Below are 22,795 nucleotides of genomic sequence, written 5' to 3' on the forward strand. Positions count from 1 at the left end.
ATAGTAGGTGCATAATGTTTGTTTTGGGTTTTTTCCCAAAGAAAAGAAAAATGCTTATTAATTGTAAAAGAAATTTTTTATTAAAAAAAATAATGAAATTTTGATAATATAAAAGGTTCTGCGACACTAAGCGCGTACCCTCCAAGTCCAAATTGGAAGGTAGCAACCAGACGGCATCAAAGAATCTGAGGCGGGAGGGGAAGACGGAACACATCGATGCGACGCGGCGGCCGGCGCACGCGCGGTGGGTGGATGGCTCGGCGCTCCCTACGCCCTAGGCCTGGAGGGCGCGTGGGAGAAGGGCTCCGCCCACTTCCCACCGTCAGCCTCGGGCTGTGAAGCTGGCTGAATTGGTCGGAGCCGGGGCCCAGGCCGGTGCGTTTGTTTTTGTCAAGCGCCAAGAATGGGGGGAGGAAGGATGACTGTCTGCGGGTCCTGCGTGTTCTTGAGGCCCCCCCGGGGAGGAAGTGAGCCGCGAGGCAGAGACACCCGAGTGGGCAGCGGCGCTCGGGCCCTCGGGGAGCAAACCCAGTGCGGGGAAGAGGAAGGCGTTCCCTCCCGGGTCTCGGTTTCCTCCGTCAGTTGTGAGAGGGCTGGAGGGTTCCTGTTTGGGGTGAACTTGTTTATTCTGGAGCCTTCGCGGTCCCCTCCTCCCCCCTGGGTCCGGCTCCGGATCCTCCCTCGCTCCGTCGTGACCCCACGGGGGTCACAGGCCGCCGTTCCGCGAGCGGACGGGGCAGACTTCAGAGAAGAAAGGCGTGAGGGGGAAAATAGAGCCTGAATCCGGGTCCCCAGGATGTTTATTAAGCCCGGGAGGGACGGGGGTGGGGCGGGGCCTGCTCGGGGATCCCGGGGCTTGGCGTTGGTCCCGAAGAAAAGCGGGCACGAGACCCTATGTATGTGGCTGGGAGCATTTGGGTGTGTTGGAGAGCTCGAGGGGAAAGGCGGAGAGGTGGGGACTTCTTCCCCTCCCCCTCTTCCTTCTCCTCCCTCCCCTTCCCCCCTCCCCCTTTCCTCCCTTCTCCGCCTTTCCCCCCTCCCCTCTCTTCCCTCCCCTTTCTCCTCCTCCCGCCTGCCCCATCCTCTTCCCCTCTCCTCTCCAGGAGGCCTTCACTTTGTCTAGAAGGTGAGCTTTCTGAGGGCAGGGGCTGACTTTGGCCTCTTGTGTGTCCCCAGCGCTTAGTGCAGCACCTAAGACTGTGAGCGTTTCGTTTATTGATACTTTATCTAGCCTCCCACAGGTTAGGGGCGGGACACGTGGTGTCATTTAGTGTAGGGGACTTCCAGATGAGGAAAACCTGGCCACCGAGGCAGGTGGGCACCTTCTCCTCCACTTCCCCGAAGCTTCCGGCCTTTGAGGGCCTTGGAGCATCTGGTGGTTCAGTGACTTACCCAGTGTCACTCAGCCAGCGTTTGTCGGGGTAGGGCTCGGACTCTGTTCTGCCTGGCTTCAAGGCCTCGCTCTCAGACCACTCCTCCATAGCCTTAGTGCTTGTTCATTTTTAGCTGGAAGCTTTATTTAGCTAAATCAGAGCTGGAGTTGCAGGCCAGACATTGTTTATTAAGCCCGGGAGTTTCTTTTTTATTTTTTATTTTTTAATTAATTTGTTTCCTTTTAATTTACAGGATTCAATTCTACAATTCCTTGAGTTACACATTTTGTCCCCCTCCCTCCTCTCCCTCCCATGGCGGCATATAGTCAAGTATAGGATCTGTAAATACTTTTCACATCATACATTAGTCAGGTTATAAAGACGGATTGTATCCAGACATGTTTCTATAGTGCCTGGTGCACAGTAGGTGCTTGATAAATGTGCATTCAGTAATGAATGAATTTATCTGTACATAAAACCTAGTTGGTTTTAGGTATATCTAGCCTCCATTTCCCTTTATACTGTAGGCTTCTTCCCCAGTTACTCCCATCCCCAAGCAACCGGAGTTAAGTGACTTGCCCAGGGTCACCCAGCTAGTCAGTGTTAAGTGTCTCAGGCTAGATTTTGAAGGCCCGTTCTCCTGACTCCAGGACCAGTGCTCTGTTCACTTGGCCATCGAGCTGCCCCTTATATTCTTATGTTTCTTGTAGCCAGTACGTTAATTTAAGGCTCCCAGCCAGTAAATAAAAAGCTACAATTTTTTTTAAAAAATTCTTTTGCACACTTTGTGAAATTCATCAAATAAGAAAGAAAAAATAAATCCATGTAATTGGAACTATATTTTTAAGATATGTAACCCTTATTACTTATTATCCAGAGCATCCTGTTCCTTCTGACCAGGATACACACCTCTTCTCTGCCCCATAAACTCCCAGTTGCCTCCAGGATCGAATACAGAATGTTCTATAGTTCAAAGGCCTTCCTAACATAGTCCCCTCCTACTTTTTTCCCCTTGATACACCTTAATCCCCAAAACAAACTTCTGTCCTAGATTTAGTGAGGCTGGCCTCTTTGCCTAGGAGCTATACACTTCATCTGTGCTTTCAGCATTTCCTCTGGTTGTTCCCCATGTGTGCAACACTCACTCTTGTCTGCTCAGACTACTGACCTTCCTGGCTTTCTTTAAGGCCTAAGCAAAATGCCATCTTTTACTGGAAGGCTTCCCCAACTTTTCTTAATTATTTCCTAGTTACCTTGTGCATAGCTTGCTTGCGGGAAGGGACTTCTTTTGCATCCCCAGTACCTAGCACAGTGCTTGGCACATTGTAGTCAGTTATCAATTTATTGATTGATCTAAATTTTAACAAGATTAAAATCCTTTATATCACCTTAGGAGCTCTAATTCTGTCTGTACTTATCAAGTTCATTGCTCTTATAGAGTATCTCCTGGGGCAAGCTATTTCACTTGTCTAGGCCTAAGTTTTCCTATTGAGTAAAATGAGATGGTTGGGTTAGATGACTTCTAGTATCCCATCTCTAAATTTATGATCCTCGAGCCTCAGGAATTCATCTAATTATTCTTTCCGCTTTTCTTTTCTTTGTGTAAGTCTTTCCATATTTTTTATGTTCCTAGTGTTTGTCATTTTTAATGACACAATAGCACAACATTGATGTACAACAATTTGTTCACCTGTTCCCCAGTCTTTGGACGTATAGATTGTCTTATTTTTCAAAAATACAAATAAAGTTAGGGGTGGCTAGGTATCCAAGTGAATACAGCACCAACCCTGGAGTCAGGAGGACCCGAGTTCAAATTTGGCATCAGACACTTAACACTTACTAGCTGTGTGACTTAAGGCAAGTCATTTAACTCCAATTGCCCAGTCTTCCCCCCTCCAAAAGCAAAAAAAAAAAAAAAAAAGACAAAGTATCTGTGACTAGCTTTGTACAGGTAGATAGATTTTTTTCTCCCCTTTTAATTACACTGTTAGGATATATTCACTCCAGTATAGGAGTTCTTAACCATGGACGGAAGAATGTTTTTAAATGTATAAGGTAAAATTAATAGGATTACAGAGGAAACCCATTAGAATGTAATAGTTATTAATTTTTTAAAAGAATTTCATGGACCCCAAATTAAGGAACTGTGCTGTAAGAGGATCATTGAATCAAAGAGTATGATCTTTTTGGTTAAGTTTTTGTTTCTGGTAATTTCTTTTGTTTGGTATAGTGGAAAAAACACTACTGTTGGACTGAAGAGACTTGAATTTAAATCCCAGCTCTGTCTGACCGGTACTAGCTCTGAGTAAGTAACTAGCTTCTCTTTAATCTCCCACGTCCTCTCTTCATGTGTAAAATGAGGGTAACTATAATTGTCTGTTAAGTGGTTTGTAAACTTTATAAACACACTGGTATGGCAGAATGTTCCCTAAGTTCAGCACCAGTTTGGTGAGCTTGTGGGATTGGGTAGTCACCAGCCTGTTCAAGGAGGGGCAGACTGGCTAATAACTTAAATAGAACAGGTGATACCTGTGCTGGGCAGAAGTGGGATGGGGCCTGGGAGTGGGCTGCTGCATTTCCAGCCTGGGACAGCTAAGGAAAGATCTTGTCAATAAAAAAATGAAAGAATGAATGAATCAGTAAAATAAGTCAACCAGTTATGTGTGTTAAGATTTTTAAAATATTTTTCCCTTCTTGATAATTGTAGTGCACCCCTTTTTCTAACAAATTTTTAGTGATTTAAAAATGTTCAGGACATTGATCCTACTGGAATTTATTTTAAGTATAAAGTGTTAATCCAAACATATTTCACCATGCTGCTATCCTATATTTCCTTTCATTTTTATTGAATGATTTTTCTCCCTGTTTTATAATCTTGGTTTTTATTAACTAGTGATATCTTATTTACATTTGGTTATATTTCTGATTTCTCTGATTGGTTCCATTGATCACTTTTATTTAATGCTTTCAGATGTTTCATATAATTACCTTTTTCTTTCTTTCTTTTTTTTTTTTTTTAAGCAATTGGGGTTAAGTAACTTGCTCAAGGTTACACGACCAGTTATTTTGTGTGGGTGCCAAGTATCTGAGGCCGGAACCGATTCTGGGTCTTCCGACGCTGGCTCTTCCTCACTGCGCTACCTGGCTGCCCCAGATAATTACTTTTTTAACAGCAATGGGGAAGAAAGGGAATTTGCATTTACATTTCACGTGCTGTGTTCCAAGCATTGCGATAAGTGCTTCACAAATATCTCTTTTGATCCTTACAGAAATCTTAGGAAGTAGGCACAGTTATTAACCCCTTTTACAGTTGAGGAAGCAGAGGCAGAGGTTAAGTAACTCTCCTAGGGTCACATAGTTACTATATATCTGATGTTGTATTTGAGCTCACCTCTTCCTGACTCTAGGTCCACCTCTATCCACGATGCCGCCTAGCTGTGTTGGCTGGGAAGCGAATCGCTAAACAAAATTCTGATATTTAATGCTATTTAATCTAGAAGGCTCTCTGTTTTCAAAAATAGGAATTTTACCTTGGGATTACCATTACTCCTTTTCCCTTTCCTTTTTTTTTTCTATTCTTTAATCTTATATTTCCTTCATATCTTTTTGCCCTTCCATTCATCTTTTGCTCCTTTTAATCCCTCTATTATTCAGTAGTTTAATCACATAGTTCTCTAATTATTTTTAACTCATGTTGAAGGCTTATGAGTTGAGGGGTGAAATAACTAGTTATCTATTATAACAGGCAGTTAAATCCCTATGGTCTCTCTAATATAGCTTCAGAGGATCTTTTGATTTGTGTATTGTTATCCATAAATTCTTTGAGGTCCTTTTTGGTTTTTAAATATCTATCTTTTGCTTTTAGAAAATTTATATATACTGGGAAATTTGGAATTAAAGCTGCCTATGTTTTGAAATTTTTTTATGTTTTAAAGTAAAACATCTCTGGTTTTGTTATTTTTTAATAGAAAAATCTGGTGACATTCTGATTGATGATTTTTGATATGTGACTGCTGCCTTTCTGGAAGTTTAAAGGACTATTTTCCTTCATTTGTTGTTTTTACATTTGGTGAGGACATACCTAGGTGAGTTGTGTTTTCAGTTTCTCGTGGTTGAAGTTTTGTAGAACATTTTTTATTTGTAGCATTTTGCTTATTGTCAGTAATTTGGAGAGTTTTTTTCTTTTTGATATTTTCTGTAATCCTGAAGTTTTCTCTATTGGATCTTACCCTGAATTTCTTCCACCCCCTTCCCCTTCCCCTGCAGTATACCTAAATTGATTCTAAAATTCTTTTTTAGTTGGGTTATTTTCTGACCTTGTTTTTCAGCTTAGTGATCTGTCAATCTTTGACTAATAGTTAGTATCTGTGTAACACTTTTTAGATTTATATAACTCTCTAGAAATATTATCTTATTTAATCCTCACAACTACCCTGAGAGGTAGGTGCTATTATTGTTCCCATTTTACAGATGAAGAAATTGAGGTAAACAAAGGTTAAGTAACTTGCTTAGGGTCACACAGCTAATGAGTGTCTGAGGCTGGATTTGAACTCAGGTCTTCCTGACTTTCTCACCTATTAAAAAAATAAGTCAGGCCACATTATGTCCTTCCTACCTCTAAAGTTAGGGTTCTCTTTGAAAGGCAGTCCCATGGGAGAGGGTTTAATTTTGTTCTGTTTGACTTTTAGGTCATAATTAGGAACAGTGGACTGGGCATTTCAGAGAGACAAATTTTGGTTTTATGGAAGTAGTAACAATAATAAGCATATATATATATATATATGTGTATATATATATATATAGCACCTACTATATGCTAAGCACTATGCTAATAATAACAACTAGCATTTATATTATGCTTTAAAAACTTTACAAATACTTCATCTGATCCTCATGACAACCTTGGGAGGTAGGTGTTATTAATACGCCCATTTTACAGTTAAAGAAACTGACTGATGGGGCGGCTAGGTGGCGCAGTGAATAAGAGCGCCGGCCGGGGATTTGGAGGACCCGAGTTCGGTTCCAGCTTCAGACACTTAACACCCACACAAAAAAACTAGCAGTGTAACCTTGGGCAAGTTACTTAACCCCAATTGCCCTCCAAAAGGCAGAAAAAAAAAAGAAACTGACTGAGAGAAATTAAGTGACTTGCCCAGGAACACAAAGTATCTGAAGCAGAATTTGAACTTGAGTCTTCCTGATTCCAGGCCCAGTGTTATATGCATATCATTTAGCTACTTGTAACCAAGGAAAACCTAACAGAACAAAATAGGATGGGTTGCCTTGGGAAGTAGTGGGGGTTTTCCTCCTTGGAACTCTTCAAGTATATGACTGGATGATTTCATCTTGGATGTATTGTAGAGGACATTCCTTTTCAAGTCTAGGTTAGTCTAGAAAAGTTTCTGAGGAACTTGACAATTCTTTGATTCTGTTCATCCAGTTTTAGTTCCCCACACACATTTTTTGAGCTTGCTTTTTATTTGTTCATTTGACTCTTTAAAAAAATTGGTGTTAATTTTTGTTTGCTTAATTTCTTTAAAAGTCTCATCCATTGAGCATATCTCTCAGATTCCTTTGTCCTTATTTGTTCATTTCCACTATAACTTTAGCTGTCTCACTTGCTCTATATTTCATGTGTATGTATTTGTTAGTATTTTTCTGTGCTCATTTTCTATTTTAGTTGATTTTTATTTTCTTGCAGAGTTTTAAAGACGTTTTCCTTTTTTTGTAATTTTCTATTGCTCTTTTTTGAGAAGTTTGTGAGGAGCCAGGCTCTCTTCTAAAATCAAACTCTTCCATCTTGATTGTATTGTATTCTTTTCTTTCTTTAATTCTTCAGATTCTGTTAGATAGTTTTATTTATCCTCTAATTGCTTGATTATTATTGCAATTCATTTGTATTGCATTGTTTTTTATTCAATTCTGGATAATATTTTAATAGTCATTTCATTTTCTTTAGTTTTTCATTCTTTGTAATTTTTTAAATACTAGAACATACTGTCTTTTGGGTGAGCTTTGATTTTTCATTAAAACTTCGTAGCAATTTTATTTCTTTTTGGTGATCCTGTTGCTACTTTAAAATTACTTACTTATACACGTATTTATTATTTCTTTTTCCTACGGTCTCTCCTTCATTGAACAATTTTTTGAAATCATCACAACAAGCCTACATAGTCTACAAAGCAAAACATGTTTCCACATCAGAAGTAGCCAGGTGGCCCAGTGAGTAAAGTACTGGACCTGGAGTAAAAAAAAAACCTGAGTTCAGATGTAGCTTCAGGTACCTCTTCTATAGATTGGGAAGAATAATAGCACCTCATTCCTAGGGATGTTTTGTAAATAAAATGTGTAAAGTATTTTGCAAACATTAATACACTCCATAAATGCTAAATATTATTGCTGCTTCAAATAGTAGAAATGTTGTTTATGTCCAAAAGTGCCTGCCTCATTCTGGACTTCAAGTCTGTCACCTCTCTGGTAGGAGGTGTGTAGCATCATTCATCTTCTGTTCTTTAGATTTGTGGTTTATCTTTGCATGAATCCAACAATTGTTTTTCTTAATAATGTTGTTAGCATTGTGTATTAACTCTGCCTCTGTTCAAGGGGGCTTCCAGTTTTCTCTGAAACTGTTTTGTTATTTCTTAGAGCACAGTAATATTCCATCATATTAATTTCCCACAATCTGTTTTAACCCTTCTGTAGGAGGTGAGCACCTCCTTAGTTTCTAGTTTGGGGCAATTACAAAAGAACTGCTCTACATATGTTTGTCCTTATAGGTCATTTTCCTCTCTTTGATCTCTTTTAAGTGTGGGCCTAGTAATGATATCATTGGGTCCAAGCATATGCGCAGTTTAGTACTATAGGAAAGCTGTTTCTTTAGGAAACTTTGCTTCCTTGTGACCCCTCATTATATCATCTTCTCAGATGGGTCACCCTGTAGATCTTTAAGACTCACCTATTAAATCTTCACACCACCACCCAGTTCCTAGGGCAGCCTGGCATAGTGCTTGACTTACAGTCAGGGAGACTGGGTTCAAATTCTGCCATTTATGGTTAGGAGATGTGTGATTCTTGACAAATCACTTCACCTCCCTGAACTTCAATTTCACCATTTGTATGTACCCCCATGGTCCTGGATCCCTACATACTTTTTGACTCAGTATTCTCCTCTCCAGAATTTACTCTGGGAAACCTCCAGATATAATCAGTGTATAATTTGTTTCAGTTCCCATAAATATAGATCATAGCATGAATCCAAGCTCCTCAGTTTGCAGAGCACTAAAGGTAATAAATACATAAAAGCATAGATGATATAAAGAAGCTTGAAAAGAGGTGCTCATAAACAAATATAAAAGAATAACTCCCAGTAGCCCACAAGCAATCAAAATATTTCTCTTCCCTCCCTAGTGGGTTCTTCGTTTCCACAGCGTCCTAAAATTCTCTATATTCAACACACCAGTCAGGTTTGGAGCCCCTCTCTACCCCCCTTTCCAAGTAGCACAATTTACTCTGGAGATTTGCCAAATAGATGCATCTCTGACAGGAGGCCATTGATTTTCAGTTGATTTTCTAATTTAGTGTATATTTGTAAATTGATTTGGAAGGACCTGTCAAGATACTATTAGGAGATACCCTGTTTTCCAGGGCTAAAGCCCAGCAAGCAGTCTGTGCCCTGAGCTTGGCATAACAACAGTCCTTTGCACTCACCTTCTGGAACTGATGGTCCCTGAGCTTGGGACAGCACCAGCAGGCCCAGCAGGAAGCCTTGCTGTGAACAGACTTTCTGTCACTTTCTTGATTCACTGTTTGCTGTTGTGCCTCACTACTGTTGCTACGCTTACACTGTTGACTGTCTAGCCACAAGCATATAAATCAAGGCCCAACCACACTAAATCGGATCTCCCCGCTAGGGGTGGAGCTATGGCACCGGTCCTTGCTTGCCAGCTGTTTTCCTCACCTTCAAATTAAACTTCTGTTTGATTCCTGACTCCTGTCCCTAGCCTGCTCTGTTCAACTTTGACCTTCGACATATTAGAGGCTGGTTCCATCCTCTCGGTTGACACACCCAAGTGATTCATGTTATTGTTTTGTTCTTTGTGACATTTTAAATGCTAGTCTCAGGTTTTCTAATTTTTTCCATATTCCCCTTTAGGAGGGCTCTCAGCTTCATTCTCTAATAAATTCTCAGACCATATTTTTCTTTTCTTTCTTTTTTTTTTTGCTTTTTGGAGGGCAGTTAGGGTTAAGTTAACTTGCCCAAGGTCACACAGCTAGTGTGTGTGTATGTGTGTGTGTGTGTGTGTGTGTGTATGTGTGTTTGTTAAGTGTCTGAGGCTGGACCCGAACTCAGGTCCTCCTGACTCCAGGGCCAGCATTCTACTCACTTCTCAGGCCATATTTTTAGGAATTACAGAAATTTTTTTTAATCCATGTCTATGTTAATCTAGTATTAGGTATGCTTTTTCCATGTCCCTTAGTTAAATGATTAAAAAAAAAAAACAACTTGAAATTAGAAAGAATTAAACCATGTTTTCTTTAATAAAATGATTATCTTAATTAATACATATGGATATTTTAATTTTTTTTAGGTTTTTCGTGATGCCAAATTCTTTGCTCTTATGTATATTTCTGTTAATGGTACCTGGTTATGCTCAAGATGATGAATGGATTGATCCTACAGATATGCTTAATTATGATGCTGCTTCTGGAACAATGAGAAAAGCTCCTCAGGTATTGTGTGTGTGTGTGTGTGTGTGTGTGTGTGTGTGTGTGTGTGTGTGTGAAAGAGGGAGAGACTTTAATTTTATACTATGAATATTCTACCTATGTAGGGCTATGAGAGCACTGAATTGAGTATTATCTTTGCCTAGTCGAAGTAAAGTCCTTGAGGACAGGGACAGTTTTCCATTTTATTTTTGTATTCCCAGCACCTAGCATAGGATTAGATACTGAATAAATGTTTGTTGAATTGGATTTGGTTTTAAGTCATTAGTTTGTTTTTAAAACTGAGTTGGCTATTTCTGGATTTGCATGTGAAAAAGAATTGTTTTTTAAAAATTATTTAATATTCCCCCCATTACATGTAAAAACAATTTCTAACATTCATTTTTAAAAATTTTGAGTTCCACATTTTTCCCTTTCCCCTTATTGAGAAGGCAAGCAATTTGGTCTAGTTATATGTGTGTAGTTATGCATACATGAAAATAAGTTCTGTAAGCAATAGACACTACAGCAATGTCAGCTCTGTGATATTCTGTTATTCTTAAGTTGTATTTGGGAGTAGAGGTTGTTGAAGAATAAATAAAATCCATTTACAAAATCATGTAGTCGAAACTTTGGACTTGATTAAATAAAAGCTTCTCAATATCCAAGTTAAATAACTACATTAAAATAGAGGGATGCCTTATTAGCAGTAGCTGATATTTATTTTAACACTAAGGTTTACACAACATTTTGCTCATATCGCATATGAACTCCTCAACCATCCTGTGAAGTTTGTAGAAAATTGTTCTTATTACTATAGTGAGAACCTCCTCACTAGAAGTGTTCAAGTAGAAACTAGATGGAATTTCTATGTAGTTGAGGAGTTTGGACTAGATGGTACATCTCTGAGACTATGATTCTAAAAAACCGAAACCTTTGTTTGCTCTGTTATAGGTGAACTATGGAAAACCAGAGGAAAAGGAAATAAGTCTTACAGATTCTAACTTGTCATGTGCTGATGAAATGTCAGAATGTTATAACAGACTTGATTCTTTAACTCATAAGGTTAGAATCTCTCATTTAGAACTTCTATGTGAATGTGAAAATTCTCTCAGCAATTTGTTTCTAGTCTCTTATTTCTTGATGATTAATTAGAATGGGCATATTACTAACTTTTGTAAACAGATAGTTCAGCTTTGTTCTGAAACAAATGATAAAGTTGAATTTATCTCAGCAGATATTTATTTGGTACTATTATATTATTATTAAATCTCTAATAAAAATTCAGTTACCTTTGTAAGAGAATAGGAATGTTTAACTTATTTGGTAATTTGAAAATTACTCTGAAAATTTGTTGTGTTAGTATAGAGAATAAGAGAATATGTAGCAAAATGACTATGTATTAACAAATGTACAATGGAACTAAAAGAAAAGACTAGGAACCAGACCTGTAATTTCATTGGAATAGTGACACTCCTTCTCTCAGTGCAGGTTAGTACCAGGTCTATTTACAGCCTTGGAGAATAACCCAGTGAATTGGGAGGTTGCATCATTAGCTCTTATGCCATGCATGCTGCCTTGATTCAAAGCCATAAAATCTAGAAGAATTTTTTGTAGAATTTGCCTGTTAATACAAAAAGGGACAATTTTACAAAAACTTGGTAGTTCTAGATTTTATGGCTTTGAATCAAAAACTGTACAAAGAAAACTGATAAATATATTCACCCTTCAAAAACTCCCACGATTTTCAGCCAGGGTGGAAGTGGAGTAGCCTTCCAGGTACTCTCTGTTTGTGTATTTCAGTAGTACTCTCTATGAAGAGATAAATGATAGTGTAAGGAAAAGAGGGAGCTGAGTGTGGGGGACAGTGGAGCCCTCTATTCCAAGGGGTTCCAAGATCAATAGTGCTGTAAACCCAGGCAAAGCCCTTAACTTCCCCCCACTTCCTTTTCATGTGTAAAATGGGGATAAAATTATAACCTCCCTCACAGAGATGTTAGGATCAAATGAGATAGCATGTGTAAAGTAAGCACTATATAAATATTGCCTATTATTATTGTTATAATTTATTACTGCTGCTAGATCTGCTTTCCCTGTTGATAATATGATGAATTTTTTTTGTTTAGCAAAAAAGATGATAGGACAGAAATAAGCAAAAAAATGTTGGGCAGTGACTACTGCGTTTGCGTCTTGCAGAGTAACTTAAGTTTTTCACCTTGCATAAAAAAATTCTGAAATTTATGGGGCAGGCAGGCTACACACTGATGGTAAAGTTCATAAATATAAGCATGACAAATTATTTTTTGGGTCACCTTAACGTTATATTGGTTGGTGTGCTTGATTAGAAATTTCGCCATTATTTGTTACTAAATTTTGTTGATAAAGACTAATTTAGAATTTGCTATATGATTACAGATTAATGAGTGTGAAAAGAAAAAGAGGAAAGACTATGAAAGCCAGAGTAATCATGTTTTTAGGAGATACTTAAATAAGATTTTAATTGAAGCTGGAAAACTTGGACTTGTGAGTATTTGGCACTTGTTGCATTAGTCATTGTAATATTTTATTCTCGGAAAATTATAATGATATAAAAAGGTTACTAAAAGGAGAGTCTAAAGAAACAGAGACTGTTACATCTTTTTACTCTCTTGTGTTACATAGAATGAAAAAATTTCCCTTTCATTTTTACTACTGAGCCAGTAAATCTAGACTTCATCTTTCCCTTATTTCATGTGTTTTTGTGCATTTTAGTCTACTTACATGTAAGAGAATAAATAGCCAATTTGATGAAGTTGGGATAGTATTTTGAACTATTTTGAAACTTCAGATGGCTTTTCTCAATAGGCTTCCATGGGGTTCTAGTCATACTTTTCTTGATTTTACTATTTCAGCACTTTGTTGGTCATGTGCAGTAAAGTCATGTAGTTTTTAAAAATGAGGAAAAAAAAAATCAGTTCTTAAAATAGTTTTTTCCTCCTACTGCTTAATATGGTAGCTGTTGCTTCTATAGAATCACTAATACAAATTATTAAGATATTAAAACCAAGCTGTTGTATAATGTTAGCTTCCTTAAGACTTTTCAGATTAGGGAGTCAAAAATCAATATAACTGATGCTATTGAGTATTATTTTAAAATTTAATGAAAGCATTTTAAAATTGAATTTTTTACTGTAAGTTGGCAAATGAATAAATGACAGGCTTTGCAACAATCATGGTCCCGAGTCCAAAATTTAAAGGCACTTCTGATTAATGATAGTTATTTAAAAAACAATTTTTTTCTGAACTTAAACACCTCAGAAAAGGGCATTTCTCTTCACATAGAACACCAAAAGCAGATTCTATATGAAGCTGTAAATCTCCATTTCATGCTACTTGCTTTTTAAAAAATAATAAATTCTTTGAGTTCCTTTTAAAATAGTTAAGTTTGTGTTTCCTTCTGAATTTCCTCTTATTTTCTTCTGTGCATTTTAAAAAGTGTTATGAGTTTACTGATTTTTTTTGCTATCACTATTGCTAACTCTCCTCCCAATAAATTGTTCTCCATACTCTACTCACTTCACTTTGTTAATCACTTTGCTTCCCAGTTTGAAATAGCCTCTTCTGTCATTCTTATGGTGCAGTAATATTCCATTATATTCATATACAATTTGTTCAGCCGTTCCTTTTTTGTCTAAGAAGCAGTCTGAGGCACTCCCCTTAGATTCTAGTTCTATTTGTCTCCCCCTACCCCTTTTAATTGTTTAGTTTGTGACTCTTCCCTCTGGGTGTTATCCTCCCCCTTAACCTCTGAGTAGATCTTCTGTGTACTGTGTATATACATTTTGTATATTGTCTCCCTCATTAGAATGTTGGCTTCTTGAGGGGCGTGCCTGCGTGCATGCCTGCATGTGTTTTGGGTAATTCCCTGGCAAGTGGTCCAGGTGTATGTGTGATAAAATACTTTGTAGGAGGAGATGGCATTTGTTCTGAACTTTAATGGGAACTGAAAGCCCTATGGGTGAAAGGCAAGGAGGGAGTCCATTGTAGGCATGGGAGGACAGTCTATGTGATAATAGCACAGAGATCAGAGATGGAGTATTGTGTATGAGGAATAGTAAAAGGCCCAGTTTTACCAGACCATAGAAATGCATGAAGGGAGTAATGTAGAATAACATATAATGTATAATTGAGAAGGTAGATTAGACCTTATAGATGTCAAGAGATATTGGCTTCTTTTTTTTAAAAAAGGAAGAAGAAAGGACTTCTTATTTGAATCAACTGATTAATGAACATAAATCATCACTTCAGAAAAGTGGCTACAGTTGTTAGAATCCACTATCTTAAAATTTATAGGTAAATGATATATTTTCTTGAGTTTTCAGATTGCTGTTGCTTTTTGGGATAATTTATTTTCAGTGTTTGCATTTTTTATAAGACTTAAGAAATTTCAAAATACCTTCAATGAATACATTGTAGTATCATAGATTTAGCGCTAGTGGGGACCTCAATAACCATCTATTTATATTTAGTCCAGTACCCTTATTTTATAGACACTGAGGCCCAGGAAGATTTAGTGACTTGCCTCAGGTAACATGCAGGGGCAAGATTCGAACCCAAGATTTCTGACTACAGAGCCAGGAGTACACCTTTTCAGGAAAGCAAGAGAAGCCAGATTATAGATAGGATGTAGTACAGAAGTAGTCAGTGAGTATAGACCACTTTTTCTAAAAATTTAGTAAAGGAAGAACTGAAAAGGTAACAGTAGTGAATAGGGATGCCTTCAGCTTTAACATAAAATATAGAAATGTCACAGGAAAATGTTACCTCTAAATTTGCTTTATGGTAAGATAAAACTTGTAAGTACTGTAGGGATAATTTAAGTAACATGATAATATAGCTTCCAAATGTTTGCTATTGACCTCTATTCTAATAAAAAATTGTTGATAAAGTAGCCTATCCTAATTTTTTTTTATTCTTTTTTAGCCCAGTGAGGATGGAGGTGATATGCATTATGATGCTGAAGTTATCCTTAAAAAAGAGACATTATTAGAAATCCAGAAGTTTCTCAGTGGAGAAGACTGGAAATCAGGAGCCTTAGATGATGCACTAAGTGATATCCTAATTAATTTTAAATTTCATAATTTCAAGACTTGGAAATGGAGTTTTGAGACAGCTTTTGGTGTGGATCCATATAATGTATTCATGGTAAGATGAGTAAGGAATTTATTTCTTTACTTTTTATGATAAAATAATAAATATCAACGAAACATTCAAATATGTAAAAATAAAGAGTACAAACAGTTTTCTAACTATTATTGTATAATGCTGTATTACTTTCCAAAAAGACTGCACCAGTTCACAGGTATTGTCTGGGCAGTGCAGTGGATAGAGTGCCGGGCCCGTAGTCAGGAAGACCTGAGGTGAAATTTGGTTTCAGAAACTTAGCAACTGTGTGATCTTGGGCAAGTCACTTAACTTCTTTTTTGCCTCAGTTGCCTCACCTGTAAGATGGGGATAATATCACCCCTCTCCCAGGATTGTTATGAGGATCAAATGAAATAATAATTTTGAATCATTTAGTGCAATGCCTGGCACATAGTAAGCACCATATAAATGCTAGCTAGGCACATAGTAAACACTGTATAAATGCTACCTGCTATCATCATCATCATCCTCACCACCATCACCTTGAAAAAGAGCTAGGGGTTCTGAGAATTAGCGGTTTAGAGGGAGAATATTCCAAATATGGGTGGGAAGGCACAGAAGTTGAAGGTGGAATGTCATGTAGAAAAACTGGAAAAAATGGTGATGCCCTTAACAGAAATAGGGAAATAAGGCTCAGTGGTTAGGGTAAGGAGGAAGGTAATCAATTAGGTTTTGAGTGTTACTGAGAAAACTGAGGGCTTCCTTCTGTGAATTTCCTCTTTTCTCGTTCTCTTCATCTCTGGCAAAGATGTGGCCTTCCTTTTTGCCAAAGCCAGATTCTCCACATGAGTACTTAATCATCTCCTCCAGTATTCTGTAGCAATTAACAACCTCAGGCATTTCTTCTTGCTATTTATCGTATCTTCAACCTTTCTCTGACTGTTTGTTGGTTGTTTTCCTACTGCCTTCATACATGCCCAAGTCTCTCCCATTCTTAAAAAATTTGCGGTAGATCCTATCATAGCCTCAAGCTATCATCTTATAGCTCTTCTCTCACTTCCCTCCTCAACACTTTGTAATCTGGTTTCTGATCTCACAACTAAAACTGCTTTTTCCAACTGCCTCTTAATTGCCAAATCTGACAGCCTTTTTCAACCTTTATCTTTCTTGACCTCTCTATTGCATTTGACATTGTTGACCACACTCTCCTCATGGGTATTTTCTACACTGTTATGTTTTCATAACATAATTCTGCTGGTTCTCCTTCTACCTACCTGATCACTCTATCTCCTTTGCTAGTTCAACTAAACTTGGGTGTTTTTGGTCCTCCATCTATAGTCTCTCTGTAACATCATCAGTTACTATGGGTTTAGGTATCTCTCTGCTGATGACTGACAGATTTATATATCCAGCCCCAGTCTCGTTCCTTAGCTTTAGCCCCATATTACCACTTGTTTATTGGACACTATTACTATTGGATATTTTAATCTGGATATCCCAGAAACGTCTTAAACTCAGCATGCCCTAAACCAAACTTGTTATTCCAGCCCCTAGGCCCCATCTTCATCTTATCTAGACTTCCTTATTTTTGTCAAAGGCACAATCCTTCTGTTTACTCAGAAAGATTGGTATTATGTTGGACTACTTACTCTTCCACTCTTCCTCACCAACCTCAGTCAATTGCCAAATTTTGCCATTTCTACTTTCACAACATCTCTCTCATTTGATCACTTGTCTTGAGTCATACAGCTACCACCTTAGTTCAGGCCTTCATCACTTTTTGTCTAGATTATCTCCACAGCCTCCTACTTGGTCTCCCAGCCTCAATTCTCTCACCTCTCCAGTTCATCTTGTATACTGCCGCTAAAGCAATAATCATCCTTACGTGCAGAACTGATAATGTTTCTCCCCTATTCAGTAAACTCCAGTGACTCTTTGTTGCTTCTAAGGGAAAATATAAGCTCCTTTGTTTAGCTTATAAATCCCTTTACAACCCAGCTCAACCTATCATTCCAGCCTCACTGGACATCATTATCCTTCCTGTACTCTGGAATCCAATTGGATTATATCCTGTTTCTTCTTTACATCCTATAATACATCTCCCATATCTGTGTCTTTGTACTGGTTGCCTTCCCTGCCTGAAATGTACTTACTTCTCCCTTCTACCTTGACCTTTCCCATTCTACCTAAGCTGCTGAAATCCTCCCTCCCAAACTCCTTTGAATTTAACTACTTTGTATTTTTTTACATTTGTTCACTTTCCTTATTCTCTATATGTGTGTATACACACAGATGTATATATGAATATATATGTGTGTATACTTGTCTTTATTAGAATGTAACCTTCTTGAGAATAGGGATTATTATATTTTTTCATTTGTATTCCCACTGCCTAGCATAGTGCCTTGTTCATAGTAGGTACTTAATAAATGTGTGTTCATTGTTAACATATGTTGAGTTTGAGTTGTTTTGGGGACAGTATCCAGGTATATATCTCAAGTAGGCAGGCAGTTGGGTTATGTTAAAATTTTTTTCATTTGGTAGGGAAGTCTTTCCATAATGGTGACTTCAACTTCCATTTTCTCTGTTTTCTAGGTACTTCTCTGTTTATTGTGCATTGTTATGTTAATAGCTACTGAATTATGGACATATATTCGTTGGTATACTCAGTTAAAACGCGTTTTATTCATCAGTTTCCTTGTCAGTTTTGGATGGAATTGGATCTATTTATATAAGGTAATGTAAAATAATAATTTGTTAAACACTGTTGACCTAGTTGGTTCTTTCCAGTTAGTTTTTGAAGCATTCTCTTAATACATTTTCATTTTTTTCATCCTTTATCACATAGATAACTTCAGAAAAAGTCATATAGTGATCACTGATTAGTGATCTTAAATCCTAAATGCAATTGAAATATGTTCTTATAGTGAATGAAGAACAAATGTTTTTGTTTCATAAACAATAGGCTTTTTTAATCTTTAAATTTCTTTTAAAACATACTTTGGATTTATAATGATGGAATGAATGTTTGAAATAAAATTGTTTGGAATGTATTAGGAAGTTTACTTAATGGTATCTTTATCATTAGCAGTTAAAGACTTTCCTGTCTATCTTTATTAGTTAGCCTTTGCAAAACATCAGGCTGAAGTTGCCAAATTGGAACCGTTAAACAATGTTTGTGCTGAGAAGATGGACTGGGTTGGAGGCCTATTTGGTGAGACCCTCTGTTTGCCTTAGCATTTTTTAGAGAGAATGATACCTGAATTGTGGTCATTTTTTTTAGAATTGCTAAAAGCCAGAATTGGCTTTTTAAGTTTGTAAATGTTTTTTAGTAATTTCTTTTGAGATTTAGAGCTGGCAATTGTCTAGGATTTTTCTTCATTTCATAGGTTAATGGCAGAGATCCAACTTGCACAGTCCAAGTTAAAGATTGTTTCTTTGTGGCTAGTGAGGCCCTCCAGATGCTTCTGTTTTAAATGTGGTTGTGCTGGTTCTAAGCCATGAAACATTGCAGAGCCTCCTCTAGGACATATATAACCACTCAAAAGAGTTTGACTTCACTTTCCACGTAGGAAAGAACAAGTGGATGAAGACTGTCTCTCCACATTATGACATATTTGGATGCAGAACTGTAGAGCTTGTCCATGGGTATGTGTAGTGGGGACAGAAGAGGACAGGTAGATAATGAGTTGGGCCTGAAATTGAACAGGAAAAGAGTGAGGAATGATAGATGGATAGCTAGAGTGCTCCCCTGATATCTTTGTGATATCAGGAAAAAGCAAGGACGGTGTGGTGTGTAACTGGTGAGAGAGCCCAGTCAAATGCTGTTTCCACTAGGCCAGCCACCATACCTTATTGGCAAGTGAAATAAGCAGCTGGTACATAGTAGGCACTATATAGAAGCTGTCATCATCGTCATCATACTGATTTTGTCACACTGAGACAAAAGGCCTCATGGTGAAATCCACAGAAATGCAAAGAAGATTATTCTAATAATCCAGCTTGAAAAAATCATGTTAGTAAAAAATATATATTATTTAAGCTCTGACGTACAGCTTAGATAGGTGACCCATTGAGTTATTAGTCTATTAATGTATATCTGGGTCCAGAATTGAGCAAGAAGAGATTGAACTCACTTGGAATACTTTCAGTGATGGCTGACTAATGCCACACAAGCCAATGTCTTATAACAATTGGAATTCTCCTGGTGGTTCACTTTAACTGAAAGTCGTAGAATAACATGATCTCCAAAGAATTAGAGTTACAAGTAAGTGCAGTGGTAAGGGAAAGATTAATAATGAGTGTAACTAGGTTGCAACATTTCACTTATAGTGATTGTCATGTACAAAATGGCATGTACATGAAGAAGAGTTAATCATGGCAGGAAAAGATGATGACCCAGTTGTAGTAAACGTGAGAAACAGCAGCCAGAAGTCCTGAGTGCCGGCTGCACTGGTGCTCCTTAGATAAGAAAAAGACTTAGAGAAGGGACTTCACCACATTGAATGTGGCCTCCTGTTGGACTGAGGACCGACCTTTGTGATGTCGGGGGAAAGGAAGGAGTTTGTGATCAGCATCAGTAGGGGAGAAGTGCTCGCACGTACAGATGCAGGACCAAGTATTACAGCGTATAAAATCTTGGTCTGAAGCCATTTATCAGAGTCAAACCTTGAAAAAACATGCTTATAAATATACTGTTTGTGTTGGAAGATTGATTAAAAACAAGATTGGCCTAACTTTTGGGACTTGGTTAAAGGCAAATTAAAAATCCAGCAGATTTTCCAAATCAAGGTATCCACAAGCACTGCACTAGAAAGTAGTTGTGGGAATTAAATCTAACACAACTCTCTTGTACACAGAACGAACACAAAACTGCTTTGTTTGAATGTCCTGTTTTCAGGCCCATGCTATTGCTGACGCAGGCTCACAGCTGCTGTCCCATTGCCATGAAAGAAACCCAGGCAGAGAGGTTGTGTGAAAGCAGCCGTTTCCCACGTGCTGGCCTTGCCTCCATAGCATGTGCTTCCTGTGCAGGGTTTTCACCTGGAACCCCTTCCTTTCGAGCCCTTGGCTGGATTTTGACTTGATCCCGCACAGCTTTCTCGAGCCACATCCCCTTTCTCATAAGAGGATTCTTTTATTGTTATATTATTATTATTATTGCACGCCTTATTGACTGTGTGTGTGTGTGCAGTGCCCTTATTTTACCTAGCACTGGGGATTTGACATTGAGACTTCTGAATCATTTTTGGTTTAGTACCAGATCTTAGAACACTCTGGTAAATAAGAAAATTAGGGATATTGGGAAACTTGTTGAAAAAGTATATAGAACTGAAAATTAAGAAGGGAGAATAAAATCAAAATGGAATAATTGAGAATAGTGAAACATGTTAATTTATTAAAATTTAGTTTTTTTTCTCTCTTTTCTTTCCCCTAAATAGAATGGTTTAAAAGTTCATTGACGTTTCGGGATGATCCTTGCCAAAAGTACTATGAGCTGCTCTTAGTCAACCCTATTTGGTTGGTTCCACCAACAAAGGTATTGAATATACTTTATAAAAATTACTTTGTCAGGGTGGGTCAGGAGTCCCTGTGTAGTCCTCACAGGCTTATCATGTTTTAAAGTCTTTCTACCAGGAAGCTTTGACCTGCCTAAATTTTAGGTCATTCTAATTTCAAGTAACAAAAGCATTTTTGTATTGAAGCTTGTTTGCAATGTGGCAGCGCAAGCAAAGGTCATCTGATTCTAGTGCAGGTGCACAGTGACTCTGGCTTATTATTTGTCATTGTTAAAGAACATAATTAATGCTGCTAATGAACATCTGTTGTTACAGGCATTGGCAGTTACTTTTACCAACTTTGTAACAGAGCCTTTGAAGCATATTGGACAAGGAGTTGGTGAATTTATGAGGGCTCTTATGAAGGAAATACCAGGAATACTTCATATTCCAATGTTGGCCATCATGGCTCTTGCTGTACTGGTTAGTATATGACATTGTTGCCACTTAGTCTTTTAGAGTACAAGCAGTGCTGAAGATCTGTACTAGTCCTGTTGGTGTGACACTGTAATTTGATAAGCAGTATCTAGAATAAGTAAGTAATCTAATAAGTAAAAGTAGGTTAGACTCATTTGCATTTACATTTTTTATCTTAAAAGCAAGTGATTTTATAGTTTGCTTTTTGAAGTTTTAGAAATGAGTTCTGATAACTTTTACTTGCAAACTAACCATTTGAACTTGGTAAATTGGTATACATGAAATCATTCAACCAATCAACAAGCATTTCTTAGGTTCCCATGTGTCATTCTCTGCTGAGGGCTAGAGATATGAAGACAAAAGTGATATATAGAGTTTTCTGCTCTTAGGAGTTTACAGTCTAGCTAAGGAGGTAACAAGTATGTTGGTGTGACTGAGTGCACATATTTGCACAGGCAAAATAGATATAAGGTAATTTGGGGAAGGCACTTGCAGCTAGGGGTCAAGAAAGGCTTCAGGTAGAAGGTTGTACATGACCTGAGCCTTGAAGAAAACTAGGGATCCTAGGAGGTGGATGTTAAGAAAGAGGGCACTCCAGGCAAGAGAGACAGCCAGCGCAAAGGCATGAAGAAAGGAGATGGAATGTTGTACATGGGGAGTAGTAAGGAAGCCAGTTTGACTGGACTGTAGAGTAGATGAAGGAGAGTAATAAGAGTGGGAATTGAAGTTGGAGCCAGGTTGTGAAGGATTTTAAATTCCAGATAGTTTTATTTGCTTCTTGAGGAAATAGGAAACCCCTGGAGTTTGAGTAGGAGAGAGATAAGGTCAGACCTGTGCTTTAAGAAGATTCTATTAGCACCCGCATGGAGGATGAGTTAGATTGGGGAGTGGCTGGAGGCTGGGAGGTCAGTTGGGAGACTGTTGCAATGATCTAGCAGAGAGGTGGTGAGGGCTTGAACGAGGGTGGTGGCTATGTGAGTGGAGGGAAGGGGTGGAAGAGAGAGGTGTTGTAGAGGAGAAATGACAGGACTTGGCAGCCATAGGTGAGGAAAGGGGAGGAGTTGGAGATGATGCTGAGGATGTAAACATGGGATTAGAAGATAGTGTTGCCCTCCAGAGAAATCTGTAAGTTTGGGGAAAAGAGGGGTGCTGTTTGGGTTATGTTGGATTTGAGATGCCTGTGGGGCATCCACATGAAAAATGAGAATCTCTTCCTTTTGGTGGGGGAGGGGTAAGGGCAAGACCTTGTTTTACACACTGGTCTTGATCCAGCAGTACACTGCTTTCTGAAACAAAACTTTGCTTATTAGACTTATTTCTATCTCATATAAAAGAATTAGAATTATAGAATTTAAGAGTTAAAAAGAAGGTTAATACTGCACTGAAACTGCTCTAAGACTTTCGAGACACCCTACATACAGTGTGCTTGCATTGGAGCCTCAGGGTTCATTTTACACATTCCTAGAGAGATCTAGTCATTATATATATATATATATATACATATATATATATACATACACACACATATAAAATTATAAATTATAAAACACACACACACACATCTCTCTGTCTTGTGTTCTGGCATTCTCAAAGGATATGCTAGGTGAGAGCACAAGAGCG

At 38.0% G+C, this 22,795-nt stretch overlaps 1 protein-coding gene across 5 annotated transcripts in view; it reads left to right on the plus strand.

The window, feature by feature from the left end:
- The first annotated feature begins 225 nt into the window (after positions 1-225).
- The window catches only part of CLCC1 (chloride channel CLIC like 1), a 28,572-nt gene continuing 6,002 nt past the window's right edge, over positions 226-22,795 (plus strand). For all 5 annotated transcript variants that reach the window (XM_069090468.1, XM_069090471.1, XM_069090472.1 and 2 more), the window contains exons 1-11: positions 226-375; positions 3,604-3,678; positions 5,342-5,458; positions 9,962-10,103; positions 11,031-11,141; positions 12,492-12,599; positions 15,039-15,260; positions 17,796-17,936; positions 18,321-18,414; positions 20,642-20,739; positions 21,035-21,181. In XM_069090468.1, the coding sequence (XP_068946569.1) occupies positions 9,972-10,103; positions 11,031-11,141; positions 12,492-12,599; positions 15,039-15,260; positions 17,796-17,936; positions 18,321-18,414; positions 20,642-20,739; positions 21,035-21,181 (1,053 nt within the window). In that variant the 5' untranslated portion in view covers positions 226-375; positions 3,604-3,678; positions 5,342-5,458; positions 9,962-9,971. The remainder of the gene's footprint in view (positions 376-3,603; positions 3,679-5,341; positions 5,459-9,961; positions 10,104-11,030; positions 11,142-12,491; positions 12,600-15,038; positions 15,261-17,795; positions 17,937-18,320; positions 18,415-20,641; positions 20,740-21,034; positions 21,182-22,795) is intronic.

This window comes from Petaurus breviceps, unplaced genomic scaffold (genome assembly GCF_028583685.1).
Source record: "Petaurus breviceps papuanus isolate PSGF00001 unplaced genomic scaffold, PetGlider_PUasm1.0 186, whole genome shotgun sequence".
Taxonomy (NCBI): domain Eukaryota; kingdom Metazoa; phylum Chordata; class Mammalia; order Diprotodontia; family Petauridae; genus Petaurus; species Petaurus breviceps.